An 18,382-nucleotide genomic window follows, 5' to 3' on the forward strand; every position below is an offset into this window, starting at 1 on the left:
TTGTTTTCAGCTTTGCGAAATTGGCCCCTTTAAAGCAGTGGTTCTCAACCAGGCATCCGGTACCCCCTGCAGGGCCGTGAGCAAGTTTCAGGGGGGCCGCCAAGCAGGGCCAGTATTAGACTCGCTAGGGCCCAGAGCAGAAAGCTGAAGCCCTGCTGCATGGGGGTGGAGATGAAGCCTGATCAATATAGCTTCACAGGGGCCATTGTGGCATAGATCCCAGGCAATTGCCCAGTTTGCTACCCCCTAATGCCCGCCCTGGCTTTTATATGCAGAAAAACGATTGTTGTGACACAGGTAGGCCGTGGAGTTTTTGTAGCAGGTTGGGGGCAGCTTCCCGCCCCCCATATTATAGGCAGGACACAGAAACAAGTAATACCAGTTTTAATAGAGTGCCACTCCTCCTTCCCTTGTGCCCATTCAATCCTTTTTAATTAATTAGATTATAGTGATTGATTTTAATATTCCAGTCATGTGAATCATCTTACCTGGTTTCAATAATACCAACTACATTTAATTTATGCTCATAAATGAGCAACTTCTGTTGCTCTTTTTTGCTATCCAGGCTCCTAGTACTGGTGCCCAAGCAATTAAAAATTCTCTTTTCTTCATGTTGATTCCTTAATTAATTTTGTTCTCAGCATCTCGATTTTGTAATGAGTGTTCATATCTCCCCCTTTCTTCTTCTTTACCACACTTCTGAGTTCACTGAAGTCATCCTATCTGCGAGATATCCCGTGACGCAGTGTCAATAATGCTGATATGAACGATCAGTAATGGACCCTTGCTGGTCGACTTCAAAAGCCTATCCTATCTTAACTCCAGGAACGCAGCAAACCATCCTGTAGTCCACCTCTGCCTTGCAGAATGTGCTTCCAATTCTTCTGAGTACTGAATCCCCAACAAGGATCATTTGTTTTGCTTAGATGGTTGGTGATCTCTGTGCGCAAGCTTAATTTTCTTACAGATTTGCATCCATGTCTCCCCATCTCTCTCCGTTTCCTTGGATCAACAGGATTTTGAGAGATATATTGCACAGTTTCTACACTGAGCTGGCCACTATGGAATTGGAGAGAGGCAAAATCAGAGAGGAGGTTTGGCAGTTTATAACCACCAGAGGCAAGAGTCAAGGTGGCATGCTATACAGCTGGAGACAGATGAGATGGCAGGCTGTGGCCACCAGAGAGAAGAGAATCAGGAGAAATTCCACACAGCTAGATGGTTCCAATTGATTCTAGCTGCGTGAAATTCCTCCTGATCCTCTTCTCTCTGGTGGCCACTGCTTGCCATCCTCATCTGTCTGCAGTTGTGTAGAATGCCACCTTGACCCCTTGCTTCTGGTGGTTATGACCTGCCCAACCTTGTACCTGGGAGCTAACTTATCAGCTTCTTTGATTCTCAGTAGCATTTCTATTTCATCTTCCAATCCAAGAATCTTTTCTTCCATTATAGCCACCGACTTCATACAGAGGAAGTACCTCCTGGCTTCAGGTAGGCAAGAAAATATAGCACATCTGTTGCAGGTCACCACCACTGCTCCATTGCTGGCCATTGTGGAATCATACATAGAGCTGTAACTGGAAGGAAAGCCTCACACGGTCCCCTCCAAACTTCCTCTGAAACTCTCCTGTTATCTGCCTTTGTTTGCAGCTCTCAAGTTTGCCTAGCAAGTGACTTTTTATATTAAGTCTCCCAGTTTAGCTCAGCTCCACCCCGTAACACCAGTGTGTGATTAACCACTCAGACTTCAAACATCAGGGTTGATCAAAGGTCCAAGGGTCAAAGCACACAGCCCTTACCAAGGCACCAACAAACACCTGTCTCAGCTGCTTACTCAGGGACCCATGCCCAGCTACACAGACCATATGCAGAGAACAAACACATCACTCACCAAGTCCTACTACTTCCAAGCACATAAAAAATGTTTGGAGATAGTTATAGTCTCTTCCCTTCTAGGCTGAAGAGGGTAAGTGAAGTTATTCCTTATACAAGATTAATAATTTACAATTTGCTCTGTCTCCTGCTTCTGGGTGGGTGGATTCATGGAATTATGTAACTGTGTCCTATTAGTGGAATGGGGAAATGGGAGATTAGAATAGTGCTACTTCACTGTAATCTTTGAAACCATTTGCGAGACAGAATATGGATTAAACAGAACTGCGTTTGGTCTCTAAAGTGATCATGCTTTTTAAAAGAAGTATAACAATTCATGTACATTTTAATATAATTATAAATCAAAAGTCTTGATGGTCTTAAATAAACTGCTTAACATGCTGAAATAGAAAAACTAATACAGTAAGTTCCTATATCATTACTTATTAGAGCTGACAGGGAAAGTTTTGCCATCCAACAAAAATTGGACATAGCAAAACATTTTCCCATGCCAAATCAGATGAAAAGTCAAAATCTCATACTTTCATGAATGGAAAAATAAAAAAAACATTCAGTTTGGGCCAAAACATTTTGTTTCTATAATTTCTAAATACTTTTTGATTTCAACCATTTAATTTTTTCCCCTATATTAAATTTTTCCTATATTAAATTTTTTAATGAATAGCCATTTAAAATGGGAAAACTGGAATTTTTCATTGTGAAAGCATCAAAATGAAATGGTGACAATTATGATTTATTTTTCCAAAAAGTTTTTGAGTCTCAAAGTTTATTAAAACCACCCCTTTCCCATGAAAAGTTTGAGCTTTAACAAATTGGCATTTTCCAACAAAAAACATCTTGTTGACACCAGTTCTAATACATACAGTATAACTATGTACAATACATCCAGTCTGGTAGATTGTAGGGCTTCATTTATGGCCATTTGATTGACTCAAGTGTTTAATAGCGCAAGAAGTAATAAATCTTATAAACAGTTGCACACTATAAAAAGTAAAGTTTACACAACGCTTACACAATGTCAACATTAGTTGATAGTTCTAGAAGTATGAATTCATTATATTAACATATGCAACAAATTTTTAGAGAAGTTTAAATAAGATGCATTCCATGTCTTATGCAACAGACACTAAAAATGACCTTTTAAAAAAATCTGTTTCCATCTCATTCCATCTTTAACGATCTGTTTATAATCTCAGAAAGAAAAAACTGCGTTCAAGCAGTGAGCTTACATTTGCAGATGCACAATGATTAGAACATTACAACTAAGTAATAGAGGATAATTTTCTAGACATGATTCACAAACTCTCATACAACTATTGAGCATGAATTAAAAAACCTGGTACCTATTGATCGTGTCTCCATATGTTGCTCTAATAAGCTGTTGAAGTAGATTTTTTATATTTCTTCTTAACCACTGATTTCTCTCCTTTAAATCAAAGACTTCATCCATAAGGAGCAGCATTACTCTAAGAGGGATATTGTCATCCACCTAGATATGAAGAGTAAAAGGCAAAGTATAAACAGAAAACCTGTATTCCAGCTCAGGCAATTAAGGTAACATTTACCACAATTGTTAAAGTTAAGAGTCTTAGTGCTTCCACACTAAGTCACATGCATTGTCTTTCTGAAAGAAGTCAATAATTAAAAGAGTTTCCTATGGTCTGAAATCTCTCTTTCCCAGGATGGAATCATTCATGGCTTTTAATTTTTAAATTAAACTAGGTTTAAGTATGGTCTTTTAAAAATATGTCCTAAAACAGAATCTACTGCAGGGGTCGGCAGTCTTTCAGAAGTGGTGTGCCAAGTGTTTATTTATTCACTCTAATTTAAGGTTTCACGTGCCGGTAATACATTTTAATGTTTTTGAAGGTCTCTTTCTATAAGTCTATAATACAATAATAATTTAGTTATATATGTAAAGTAAATAAGGATTTTAAAATGTTTAAGAAGCTTCACATTTAAAATTAAATTAAAATGCAGAGCCCCCCCTGGACCGGTGGCCAGGACCCGGGCAGTGCGAGTGCCACTGAAAATCAGCTTGTGTGCCGCCTTTGGCACGCGTGCCATAGGTTGCCTACCCCGATCTACTGCATTACTGAGGCCAGGATGCATTACCGAGGCCAGTTCAGAACCAGATACAGAAGGTGGCAGCAGTATTACTTAGAGGGGTATCTTATTCTTCTCTTCTTCAGATAGCAACAGTGCTTCCAAGAGCGAAGCGGAAACTCAAGGAGTGGCTTTTGTCTGGATACCCTTTCTTTTGAATGCAGTAGTAGCAACAGTGGCTCTGAAAGGAAGGTGCCCAATTGTAGACCACTCTTCCATTTCTACAGAACCCAAACTTTTCTTCTTTGAGTTCAATCTGAGCCTGATGCAGAAGTAAGCTGTCAGTATTAGATGATTCCACAGGACCTGTGTTTTTAACTTAGCAGTGGTGGGGAGACAAAGTTCTGTTGTCTTCAAATGCTTCACTGTGGTTCTGTAGTAAAAATTGTGTTTATTTTTAAAAGTTGCATAGGCTGCTGTTTTACAGTGACACTATATTTACAGAGATATTGCAAAAAGATTTATAGCTTCAAATACTAGATATTTAACTTAAAAGACTATTGTGAAATTGCAGTAACTGTTAATCTTTATATTGATTTTTTTCAATTTTTATCTTAGCATTTTATATTGATATCCATCACTGTAGTATCTGACCATGTCAATAACAATCTGAAAAATCTGATAACAAATGTCTCTTTATAGGTGACCAGTAGGGTCTATTATCCATGTGTTGTATGGTACATATACCAAAATATAAGTTTACAGATTGACAGACACTATTAGGTAAACAACTTCATTTTTATCCAATACATTTACATGTAAGACAATAACTTATCTAGAGCAGCCATTTCAACATATGAAATCAACTCATGCTAGATTGTGAATCAGCCAGAAATGGTTATTAAAAAACAAAAGAAATCCACACAAAAATATTAACTGAGTTTCTTGGTTTTTATTCCAATTAGTATTGTTTTAACAAACCTGTACCCACATGGAACATAAGAAAAGTCTAAGAAAACGTATTGTGTCCTCTGTAAATCTCTGATGTAAAGGGTGAATTCACTGCTTCAGGCAAAAATTTCAAACTAAGCATGCTATTCAGTCACATTTAAATATCTTACAGAAAGGCTTTACTCTAAAAAGTGACTAAAATGGAATCTACTTCCTTAACTGATATTACAACATTACTCTATTTTACTCCTGTAAAAGTCAATTGCAGAGTCAATACAACTATGGGAAAAGTTAGTTCACAAGGTTCTAACTGCAGAGACAAACTGTTTTTACTTGTGCAACTCCATTATATTCAATGAGATAGTAAAGATGTTTCCAGGGCTGGCTCCAGCGTTTTTGCCGCCCCAAGCAGCTGGGGGGGGGGGGGGGGGGGGGAAGGGGGCCGCGATCGGCAGCAGCTCCACCGCACCACTTTCTTCTTCGGCGGCAATTCGGCAGCAGGTCCTTCCCTCCGAGAGGGACAGGGACCGTCCGCCGAATTGCCGCCGAAGAGCTCGACATGCCGCCCCTTCCCCTTGGCCGCCCCAAGCACCTGCTTGCTCAGCTGGTGCCTGGAGCTGGCCCTGGGTGTTTCAGAAGGCATAATTTGCCAACAATGGAGTTGCACAACTATAGTTGAGAGCAGAATGTCCACATGCAATTGGAACTAAAGCCAAGATTTGAAAAATAGTTCCCTATACTTGAACGGAGCCAAAAAGGACTTGGTGCCTAATTCCTACTGAATTTCAATGGGATTTGGGCACCTAACTCTCTAGGGATCCCTTAAAAATTCCCAGCCTAAATCGATATACTTAAGTAAATGGCTAGATTTTCAAGAGTGCTGAGGATGCAACACCAATTACTGAAGTTGGGGGCTCAAGAACTGGTTCATATTTTGGAACCTAAATATAGACTTTGAAGCCTAATTTCTCTTTTTGAAAATTTTAGCCTTAGTTCACAATTTTGTTAGTGAGATATAAGCCAACTAAATCTTCCTTATACTATTGATTCTTTGCAATGCTAACAGAAGAGAAATGTAGTAAAATTATATTATCTAAAGGTTTGACTATGAATTTCCTGGCATTGTGTGAAGTTCAGGAAAAGTTCTAAATGTGAAATATGGTGCAAAATTCAAATGTCCAAACACTACTCTTTCAAAATGAACTTTTAAGACTAAGTAGATGCTACACTTTTTCAGAAAAATTGAACTGCAGAAAAAGGGATGTACAGTAATTCTAACTTCTGCTCATTTTAGTGCTAAAATGGTATATATGTACTTTCTATGTTAATCTGTTTTGGCTGAGCTCAGTGTCTCAGAATACAAGAAATTCCGAAGTAATCAAAATCTATAGATAAACAATTGTATTGGATGAAATCATTGCAAAACAAAAGAACTGAAGCCTTTGTTACTTGAGCAAAACAGCATTTACCAGAGCCCTGGTAGCAGTTATGCACATGAAGACAAACTGGAATGCTTTGATGTGACAAATAAAAATGTGAAGTGTGGAACAGGTGCAGATTTATGACCATGACAAATCTGCATATAATCACTAGTAATCTAAAGGGCCTTCAGTCCTAGTTACGGATAAAAGATTTTATTCAACTATGTTTCACACATATGATCAGTGTATCAATCAGAACACTGGGAAAATACCATAGCTTATGAGAACATCAAGAGCTTAACATTTTAAACTTAACTATCACGTTTCTAATATTTTTTCCTTTATGTACTTCAGGGTCCACAGATTGAACATTGATTGTTTAGGAATTTTTTTTTAAGTTGTCTTTAAAACAATTCTCTCTGATCACCAATACTGACGATGTTGGCTAGTTTTAAAGATCTCAGAATCAAATTTAGCTGAATACTATTAAGACTGCAACCCTATTCTATCTTTGAGGATAGTCACAGAAGTAATAATAGATAGGCAACATTTACCACATTACCATGCACACCATTTAGTATTAAAACAGCTTCTAAACATTTTAGAATGAAATGTGTCAATTTTATTTCAGAACATTTTTAATTTTTTTTACTTTAAAGTGCTGTTTCCAATTTTCCCTCTGGTGTAATTTCTGATGCCAATAAACAGTATAGCATAGAGCAAGTAAACAATACAAATTGAAACAAAATACACATTGCTACTTTAAAATTAAGTAGCTAAACAAATCTAAAATAAAAATCAGACTCACATTGTCATCAAGCTGTGCGGCAACACGGCAATGTTCAGGATCGGAATCAGTTTTCTGCATTAAAGGAGGCACCTATACTCAAAATAATAATAATAAAAAAACCCCATGATTATGAGGGAAAAATTACAGGTCTCAAGGAAACCACCAAAGAGAACCTCTAATTACGACAGAACCAATTTCAAAATTTCAGATACAGTCTTCATTACTGACTATCAAGCATTTTGATTCCAATTTAGTGACATATCAAGATATATCAATGGTTGCATATTGAATTATCTTCCAGCATAGCTTGAAACATGTTTCCCAATATAGTTATCAAAACTGTATGAATATCCTCAAGAAAAAATCCCACATACACATTTATATTAAAAATTATCATAGGAACTATCAAACTGGAAAAAACTGATGGTTTGTCTAGTTCTATATGCCTTCTCAGATAATGGCTAATTCTTCAGAGAAAGATGTAAAACCCATCAATCCATACTGTAGAGCCAACAGTGGACATGTCTTCCTGATCTCAGGCCCCTGAAGCATGAGGATTCATAATCCTAGATCTCTCTTTGTGACTATAACTGTGTTATCCTTATTCATGTAATTGGGAAGCTTTCCAAAAAGGGAGGCTCAGGTGAGGCCCAATCTTTGTTTTTTTACAAGTAATAGTTTTATATTTTATATGACCCCAGACTCACTCTTCCCCTTCCAGTTTTGAGGAAGAAGGGCCCTCACCTCAGCTACTGGTATAGCTACAGCTATAGTAGAGGTGAACCTTACAGACATAAAACCACAAAGTACCTCCTTTGAGGAGCTAACAATCTTAATTATCTGCACCAAAAAAAAAAAAAAAAAAGTGGGAGAGTAGAAAGGATAAGGATGCAAGAGGGAAAACAAAATATTTTCACAGGATTTATGGTTGGCATTCATCTTGTTCCACTTTTTATTTATACTTTTAAAAATGTGCTATATTTTAGGGGTATTAGATCACGTGTGAACAAGAGTAGATAATGAGGAATTTGGTGGAAAACTGGGGAAAGAATTGTTCCAACAAAAAAAAACACCATAATAGAGGCCCAACTTCAATGTATACCCCAAATTAAGAAACACAGTAAAAGAACTAAAAGAGAGCCACCATGGCTTAACAACCATGTAAAAGAAGCAGTGAGAGATAAAAAGACTTCCTTTAAAAAGTGGAAGTCAAATCCTAGTGAGGCAAATAGAAAGGAGCATAAACGCTGCCAAATTAAGTGCAAGAATGTAATAAGAAAAGCCAAAGAGGAGTTTGAAGAACAGCTAGCCAAAAACTCCAAAGGTAATAACAAAATGTTTTTTAAATACATCAGAAGCAGGAAGGGCCTAAACAACCAGTGGGGCCCCTTGATGCAAAGAGATACAAAAGGGGCGCTTAAAGACGATAAAGTCATTGCGGAGAAACTAAATGGATTCTTTGCTTCAGTCTTCACGGCTGATGATGTTAGGGAGATTCCCAAACCTGAGCGGGCTTTTGTAGGTGACAAATCTGAGGAACTGTCACGGATTGAAGTGTCACAAGAGGAGGTTTTGGAATTAATTGATAAACTTAACATTAACAAGTCACCAGGACCAAATGGCATTCACCCAAGAGTTCTGAAAGAACTCAAATGTGAAGTTGCGGAACTGTTAACTAAGGTTTGTAACCTGTCCTTTAAATCGGCTTCTGTACCCAATGACTGGAAGTTAGCTAATGTAATGCCAATATTTAAAAAGGGCTCTAGAAGTGATCCCGGCAATTACAGACCGGTAAGTCTAACGTCTGTACCGGGCAAATTAGTCGAAACAATAGTTAAGAATAAAATTGTCTGACACATAGAAAAACAAACTGTTGAGCAATAGTCAACATGGTTTCTGTAAAGGGAAATCGTGTCTTACTAATCTATTAGAATTCTTTGAAGGGGTCAACAAACATGTGGACAAAGGGGATCGAGTGGACATAGTGTACTTAGATTTCCAGAAAGCCTTTGACAAAGTCCCTCACCAAAGGCTCTTACGTAAATTAAGCTGCCATGGGATAAAAGGGAAGGTCCTTTCATGGATTGAGAACTGGTTAAAAGAGAGGGAACAAAGGGCAGGAATAAATGGTAAATTCTCAGAATGGAGAGGGGTAACTAGTGGTGTTCCCCAAGGGTCAGTCCTCGGACCGATCCTATTCAACTTATTCATAAATGATCTGGAGAAAGGGGTAAACAGTGAGGTGGCAAAGTTTGCAGATGATACTAAACTGCTAAAGATAGTTAAGTCCAAAGCAGACTCTGAAGAACTTCAAAAAGATCTCACAAAACTAAGTGATTGGGCAACAAAATGGCAAATGAAATTTAATGTGGATAAATGTAAAGTAATGCACATTGGAAAAAATAACCCCAACTATACATACACTATGATGGGGGCTAATTTAGCTACAACAAGTCAGGAAAAAGATCTTGGAGTCATCGTGGATAGTTCTCTGAAAATGTCCACGCAGTGTGCAGAGGCGGTCAAAAAAGCAAACAGGATGTTAGGAATGATTAAAAAGGGGATAGAGAAAAGACTGAGAATAGATTATTGCCCTTATATAAATCGATGGTACGCCCTCATCTCGAATACTGTGTACAGATGTGGTCTCCTCATCTCAAAAAAGATATACTGGCACTAGAAAAGGTTCAGAAAAGGGCAACTAAAATGATTAGGGGTTTGGAACGGGTCCCATATGAGGAGAGATTAAAGAGGCTAGGACTCTTCAGCTTGGAAAAGAGGAGACTCAGGGGGGATATGATAGAGGTATATAAAATCATGAGTGATGTGGAGAAAGTGGATAAGGAAAAGTTATTTACGTATTCCCATAATACAAGAACTAGGGGTCATCAAATGAAATTAATAGGCAGCAGGTTTAAAACAAATAAAAGGAAGTTCTTCTTCACGCAGCGCACAGTCAACTTGTGGAACTCCTTACCTGAGAAGGTTGTGAAGGCTAGGACTATAACAGCGTTTAAAAGAGAACTGGATAAATTCATGGTGGTTAAGTCCATTAATGGCTATTAGCCAGGAGGGGTAAGGAATGGTGTCCCTAGTCTCTGTCTGTCAGAGGATGGAGATGGATGGCAGGAGAGAGATCACTGATCATTGCCTGTTAGGTTCACTCCCTCTGGGGCACCTGGCATTGGCCACTGTCGGTAGACAGGATACTGGGCTAGATGGACCTTTGGTCTGACCCGGTACGGCCTTTCTTATGTTCTTATGTTCAGTGAAGATATGGAAACGGGAAAACCCTCACGGATTGGTTAGAAGAAGAATTGCCTTTTCCTAACCATTCCAGTCAGTGCTAGGGACTGGTGCTGAGAGTCCTGGAAAGAGCAAAAAGAAGCCATCACTGCTGGCTTCTCTCGACAGTACAGGAGGGCATAACTCCAGGACTCAGGAGGTTGACTCAGTACTGGGCCCTCCACTGGTGCCGAGTGGTTTACCAGTACTGGAGGAATGATCTCCTGCACCGCTGGGGGCACTCGCGCCAATAAGCTTAGCAAGTCCCTTGCAGCTTGAAATGTCTCTGGCATGGATGGTACCATGAGTATCTCTGACCGGTGTGCAAGAGATTTAGATGGTGCCACAACCATGAAGACACCACTTCGGGCTTCAGACTTGACAGTGCCTGCCTCAGTGCAGGTGTCAATGGGTTGATTTAGCTGATGAATAAGTGGAGGAGTGCTTCGATTCTGACTGCATTCTACTCACTTTGTCCCCTTTCCTGGCAGACTTCGGGGCTGAAAAGCTGCCTCCCCCAGCAGTTTCTTCCTGGACACAGCAATTCAGTCTGTATCAGAGGCACACATCTCTCAGATTCTGATGTACTTAATACCCTCTCTGACCAAGAAGGTTCTGAAGGTGGTTTCAGAATGGCTTCCATCAAAAGAAACTTCAACCTGGCTTCTCGATCTTCCTTGGTCCTAGCCTTGAAGTTCTTTCATCGATCCCAAATATGAGATTCATCTAAGCAACTAGAGTGTGGGTTCCTCACAGGCATGGACTTAGAGCATGCCAGGCAAGATACTGTCAAAGGCATTCTTCGGTACTGATAATGAAACTCCAAACATGGGGAAAAACTAAGACACTAACACTAACTCAAACACTAACTGACCCTAATAACTAACTACATATATGAAAAAAACCATGCTGAGAGCACTTGCTAAAGCAAGACCAACAGATTCCAACATTAGTCACAGGTGGTAAGAATGAAAGTGTGTGTGTGGGGGTGAATCATCTGTGCCCTTTATACCTACACACAGCAGTGTGCAACAGCAGAAGGAGCTCAAGCTGCACTGACAGGTACTAGTGAGAGAAAATTTTCCAACAACTGTGGTTCGGGATGCACACACACCAAGAGTGGAATGCACACGTGCAATCAGTTGAAGAACGAAGTGGAGCTCCCACTCCCTCCTTAAAACTTTAGATCTCTAGTACACTGCGGGTGGGTGAGATCAGGAAAAGTTCAAATTATCCAAAGATATAAGTTAGCCAAGGAGAAGAAAGAGAGCCCTGATAGGACCAATGCCAGCATGCACGGAATGAAATCACTGTTGAGTTTTCCCACTTCTAGTGCAGGGTCAGATGAACAGAATACTTTCCTCTATTCCCACCCTTTCAGTTGTCAGGGCAGCCCCTCTGAGGAAGAAAAATCATTTGCATGCCTGATGGGAGATTTGGTCAAGAGTGGGTGGTGTACAGAAGAACACCAACGCTACTACTTCCCTCCCAGCAACACCAAAGACTTGGTGGGGAAGAGAGCAGAGCCAGCAGCTTAGGTGACGGTGGCAGGCAGCTATCATAAAACCTGGCAGCAGAAGCAGCAATGCCAGCACTGGACTTAGCTCCTTATCAGTGGTCCCTTGTCTGCTTTCAATATCTGTGGAGCCTAGGATTTCTTCACCTCTTTTCTGATGCTCAGCTGCCAAATGTAGGGGAGAAAAAGGCAGAGGATCGCCTTTTGCCCTGTAGATTTTCTGTCTGAAGCAATAGCACCTTCCTGCCTCCTCTCTTCAAACAGCAAGTGCTGCTTTCTTGCTGAGGGACTTCATTAGCAATTTCAGCAGGGAGGGGAGTGGGGAAGGGTCTTCCTAGAAACAGGAAGCAAGAGTGAATCGGGGCCATCTAAAAATTGGTTTCGGTCTTTAAAAGCACTTTTATTTACCTTAACCCTTATTTCGAAGAGTGTTAGTAAAAAACGGGATGACAGTTGTGCTTTGGGTCTACTCCTTTTTCAGTATTTGCTAAGTTGTTGGCCTAAATAAATCATGGGGCAATATGTAATTTTTTGCACAATATTTCCATCAATTTGAAATAGGATGTCTTTTACTTTTAAAATAAAGTTTAAAATTTAACTAGGTGTCTGTTTTATTTTCTCTATATCATTCATTACCTTGTATGTTGCTTTCTTTTGGAACTCCTATTACTCTTCAACTTTCCAAAGTAAATAGAACCTTTGAATAATAGTTGTTTCCCTATTCTTAGCCTTTTCTATTCAATAGAGTGTTTAACATTTGTTTTTAGATAAGAGGACCCAAACCTGAATGTCATCTCCTGTTAGACTCTACTATATATTACCTGACCAATACATTCTTACCTTGAAAAATGATTGCTTTATGTCTTGTCCCAATCTTTCTGACATTTTGCCCATGTTGTCTGACATTTTAGTCATCCCCTCTGCCAGGCTGTCAGGCAGGGACTTGACTGCATTTGAAACATTTCTCATAGAGTTACGCAGTGGATTTACAAATGTGTCCATCTGAAGGGGAAAACATTTACCACGATTGCATAACCTATGGAGGACACTAGTACAATCATCCAGTAAGAAAAAAGTCACACTGTTCTAGTGAATAAACTGATGTATAGTACATCTCTTACTTTGAATATAAAAATTCAATTGATACAAGCACTAGATTAAATATTTTTACTTCAGGATGTTCACTCAAACATACTGGAAACAATCTAATGTGGACAAAAATTAATTGGCTATCAACGCTTAAAATTTTGGAACAATGTGATAAACACAGAATAAGGAATTTCACCAGCTGAAATCAGACATCAGACATGTTTTACTGAAAGGTCTTCAAGGTTCTGCCCCAAGTCTTATTTGTAAAAAATAAATGCAGAATTCATTTTAACTATTATGTACATTTGAAATGTTTGGGAAATCTATACACAGTTGTTTGATACTTTTGTATCATATCTTAATATATGGAAAAGTTTCCCCGTGTGCATATCTAAACTATACTTTAAGCAACATTTCTATGTGTTGCCATGAAGTGCTGAAGTTTGTTTCTCACTGAGTTCAGAGGACGTTTTAGCTTCATTCTCTGATCTATATTATAGTTTCCATTTCTTCACATCCCCACTCTGCCTACCCCAATCTAATCCTCATTTATTATTCCTTTGTCAATCTCAGCTTCATACCGTCATTCCTAGCACTCCCTTATGCTTTGAAGGGTTTTCAATTTTTTGCCCAATAATTGTCCTCCAAACTCACTTCTTCCCAAGCACTACCTCCCTTGTTCTCATCTCATCTCCTACCTGACTCACTGTCCCATGTCTTGCCTAAATAGCATCATGGTGATATGTTAAGTCTAACATGTTCAGCATTAGGCACACACATTTAAATTATTTTTAGTATAATATTTAATGGAGACTAATAAGTGTTCTGATATTTTCAATGTACACTTTTTAAAGTACAGTGCAAGTAACAAAAGCACATCATCTAGTGTAATAGTCTACAAAAGGAAAAGATAAGGTTATGAAAGATCCAATACATTTGGAAAGCTGAACATTAAATCTTTATTCTTTTCTGGACATTACATAAAGCTGGATAATTCAGAATGATGTTTTGTAGTCAACTCTACAGATGTAAATTTTTAAAGAACACAGTTTAAATAACTGAAAAAGTAACTTTTAGAATAGTTTAAGATGTTATCCATGTCAGGTCACTGGAATATTGCAAATTAGGTCCTGGTTGTCATTCCCAAAAGCAGCTGCCCATGCAAAATGGGCAATTGTAAACTGAAGTATCTATTTGCAGACACACCAATTTCACAAACACAACTGGGTTTTGTGCAGGCTTAACAGTGGATGCACGATTTCGGTGCTTAACGCCGTGTATTCTCTGCTGGCTGAATGTGAAACAGCATTAACTGCAGCCTTAGCAGGTACACACATTATATATTTTGAACTGGAGCGTGGAAGTCATGATAGCAGCAGTCTTGTGTTGAGTTGTGATGGGTAGGAGATTGGGAAAGGAAAGGGAGAACGGGAATCTTTGATGGGAAGTTAACTTGTCAACAATAGAATTAAAAAGCCTTTTGTAGCACATACAACACTCACTCATTTCTTGGAAATTTGGTTTCCTTGACTTACAAATAAAAACATTTAAAAATGGCTAAGTTCTTAATTCTATACTGGTCTTATTTCCTGATATATTATTGTCACCTTCTGACAACACACATTAATACAATGCAAATTCAAAAATTGCTTGCACATTAAATAAAACACTCTGGTTTATAACTGTCTGCAGTCAGTTACTGATATATTCAATTCATTTACTAAGTTATGGCACCAAATGCATCACTAAAATCTGCTAAATATTAAATGCCATTCTTACCTTTCGAGCAAAATCTCCTTTTCCTTTGCTGTAAGCTTTATTCTCCAGAAAGTCATACACACAATGGGCTAAAGCTGGGGAAGCTTTCATCATTTCAGGATTTAACAACAACTAAGAAAGAAAAGATTAATTGTAAACTTTCAGCGTCTTCCAAAATACATATCATATTTAGAAAAAAAGTCATAATTTCATTTCATATGATAAAGGTTTTTAATACTGTATTCAGCAACCACATTTATATATTTCTACAAAGAAGTGGCAGTTTTGAATGCATTTTCTTCATTCTCTCTCTAAACATTACTTCAAGGTGAGTATTGTTACAGAGAGGGAAATAATCAAAATTAATTATGAAGTGCTTAAGAAGGATCTATCAGTTCCACACTATTTATAAAAGGCATCTTTTTTTGGTTATCTTGAAACTAGAGTCTAAAATCAGTAGTCACACTGTAATCAACACTTAGGAAAAATATTGAAATAAAATAAGTAACCATATATATTACAAATGCAGGTTGTTAGACAATCTAAACAGCTGTTAGATTTCATAGCATTTTGTTTACTCTCACCCCCTCTTAGAATTTTACTTAAGCCTGGACTACATTAACACTATAAGTTGATCTAAGGCGCACTAGTTAAGTTACGTAACTAAGGTAACTTAAGTCGACGTACCTTATATCGACTAACAGTGGTATCCACACTACAATATGTCGATGGGAGATGCTCTCCTGATGACAAAGCTTCTGCCTTTTGTTGAGGTGGATTATAGACATTGACAGGAGAGAGGTCTCCCATCGACTTAGCATGTCTCCACCAGACTCGCAAAATTGACTTTGCTGCATCAATAGCAGCAGCGCCGATTTAGCATGGTGGTAAAGACATGCCCTCTGAAACAAAAAAACTTCTCAGACAACTGTTCCCTGTTGAGCCAAAAATTTTTAGAGACCAGCCTTATCAATGAGTCACTTAGAAATGAGACAACTGAATTCAACATCAGAATAATGGAAGAAAAGAGTGGTTAAACACTTAAAAAAAAAAATGACCAAAAGACAGGAATATTGTTTCAGTCAAACTGAGTACAATTAACAGGACTACATCTTCGCTGCAGCTGGAAGTGTGATTTGCAGTCTTATGTAGCTGTACCAGACTATATTAAAGCTAGCTAGCTCACTAAAAATAGCAGCGAGGATAGGATGGCATGGACTTTCATGCAGGCAGCACAAGCAAGTATATACCCAGGGGAGTCAGGCAGGCTTGTGCAGCTTGCATTATCGTGTCCTCACTGATATTTTTAGCAAGATACCTAAAATAAAGGTAGCATGGGTACATCTACACAAGCTACAAATCACACCCCCAACTGCAGTGTAGATATAGACTAAGTCTGAAAGTTGAGCTGGGAGTGAGGAAAATGAAGAAGGATGCTGAGCTAACAGTGAGAGGGGAAAATTTAACAACTAGAATAAAGTTTTACTGTTCTATTTATAGTATAAGAGGAGGGATACTCTTCCTTAAGCAGTAAACCACTTTCAGTCATTAGGATAAACTACTTCAGTTAATCCAACTCGAAACTGGGTTATTAACACCTTATAAAACTGAGCATCTGCATCCCCCCACTTATACTTCAATTATTTAAGTTCTGGTCACTGAAACACAGATGATCCGAGTTAAATTTAGCATTTATCTTCAGCTGTGACATTTACAACATACTTGTGTTGTTCCAAATCAGGGTATTTTATTAAGACAATCTCATGGTGACTGAATTAACATTTAGTGGAATTCACTGAATAGTTGATGGAGAACTATTAGACAGCCATCAGTAGGAAGGAAAATTTGAAACTAGACTAGTCAAGAACTTACCTGCAAATATGCATTTAAATCTTTTTTCCTCTTCTCTAAAAATTCTCTGTCCATGTTGTTAAATGTCTTTTTGCCAGGAAGCTTCAATATACTTGCTAGGTTTTCAAACTAGAAAAAAAAAGTTAGATTTTTTCAATAGATTGGAAGGCCAGAAGGACCCCTTATATCATCTATTCTGAACTCCTGCATAACGTGTCAACTTGAAGCACCTGCTTATTTTTAAATTAGAACTGTACAAAATATTCACATAGAATAGATCATCAAATCTGCTCAAACAGAGCTTGTGTTTAGGAGTTAATATTTTGTGAATTAGTCAGAAAGAGCTAAAATATGGTTTGCACATTGGGAGCATCTGCAAACCCCTTCAAAGCGTCCTCCTGCCTCCTCTCCAAGTCAGCCAGCTTGCTGCCATTCTCCACAAGTCCTCAGAGGCCCTGCTTACCACTGTAGTCTTCTGGGGAAGTGGCCTCCTTCCTAGTACTGCTGCTTCCATTCTGTAACTGTCTGGGTCTATGCCAAGGTCTTTTGGGAGGTCACATAGTTGACCGCATACTGTATCTTTGGGGGAGCAACACCAGTTAGAGAAGTGAAACACTCCCAGACCTGAAAGTGACCACTGTCACATTAAATCCAGAGCAAGATAGGTATAACCATAACACACAGTACACTTGCAAAGGAATCCACGGTTTCTCTAGCATTCACATGCTAGGCAATCAAGTCTCAATTCTTAGCATGTGGATTCTGGGAATGAGAGTTACCCTTCGTTATCGCACTAAACCTCAGAGGCCATTATCTGCTCTTGGGCTTAGGGTAGCAGCACATATTGGTGAGGCTAAAGTGCCTTTCTGTCCCACTGCTTTATACGGAGAAGAGGTTTTTTTAAGACTGTTCCTGCCTCTCTCCTCCAGAGAGACCTTGTATTTTAGGGAGATAGTCTCTTCCCACGGCAATACCCTAGAATATTCAAGGTTGTAAAAACAGAACCTGAAGCCTCAAACAATGCTCTTCATGCTCAGCAAGCCCAGATTTTCTATTAGAAACATGTAAGAGACTGGTAGTAACCTGTGGCTTCTGAAGGGGTAAGTGGAATTTAGTTAAGAACCACCTGTGGGAGTGAGGGAATGACTGTTTTCAGGATGTGTGAACTCTAGAGTCCAATCAAACAGGGAAGGGTTGGTTTATTTCCAGTTCCTGCAAAGTGAACTCCAGGGTTTAGTCTGTGAAGACCACCGAACCCTACAAGGTTCCCATAGCTCTAAACTAATTACAATGTGTAGGAAGAGCTGTGTAGAAACATTTTCCCTTTTGGCTTTAAATCTATTTCACTCTAAAAATGTGTGTCACATAGGAAGACTACTAGAGAGGCAGACACAAAATACACCTCTACCCCGATATAACGCTGTCCTTGGGAGCCAAAAAATCTTACTGCGTTATAGGTGAAACCGCGTTATATCAAACTTGCTTTGATCCGCTGGAGTGCGCAGCCCTGCTCCCCCGAAGCGCTGCTTTATCGTGTTATATCCAAATTCGTGTTATATCGGGGTAGAGGTGTACCCTGTTAAAACTAGACTAATCAGAAGCCCTGGAAGTGGAAAATAGGCTATCAAGCATGGTTAGTTGGTTTCAGTGGCACTTCTCAGAATTTATTAAAACACTAACGTCTAGAAACTGGAAGCAACCCTATAGTATTTTCAAGATGCAGCACGAAACTCAGAAAACAAAAAATGCTAATAGAAGCTCAACCCAAAAAACACACTAAAA

General features: G+C 38.8%; 1 protein-coding gene across 34 annotated transcripts in view; it reads right to left on the reverse strand.

Moving 5' to 3' along the window:
• Nucleotides 1–18,382, reverse strand: part of SNX13 (sorting nexin 13) — a 153,808-nt gene that overhangs the window by 10,524 nt on the left and 124,902 nt on the right. For 25 of the 34 annotated variants that reach the window (XM_065583229.1, XM_065583221.1, XM_042856479.2 and 22 more), the window contains 5 exons: nt 16,622–16,729; nt 14,771–14,881; nt 12,743–12,904; nt 7,120–7,191; nt 3,237–3,382 (listed from right to left, as the gene is read on the reverse strand). In XM_065583229.1, the coding sequence (XP_065439301.1) occupies nt 3,237–3,382; nt 7,120–7,191; nt 12,743–12,904; nt 14,771–14,881; nt 16,622–16,729 (599 nt within the window). The remainder of the gene's footprint in view (nt 1–3,236; nt 3,383–7,119; nt 7,192–12,742; nt 12,905–14,770; nt 14,882–16,621; nt 16,730–18,382) is intronic. The other 9 variants (XM_065583232.1, XM_065583237.1, XM_065583231.1 and 6 more) reach the window with 1 other exon arrangement.

This window comes from Chrysemys picta, chromosome 2, assembly GCF_011386835.1.
Source record: "Chrysemys picta bellii isolate R12L10 chromosome 2, ASM1138683v2, whole genome shotgun sequence".
Taxonomy (NCBI): Eukaryota; Metazoa; Chordata; order Testudines; family Emydidae; genus Chrysemys; species Chrysemys picta.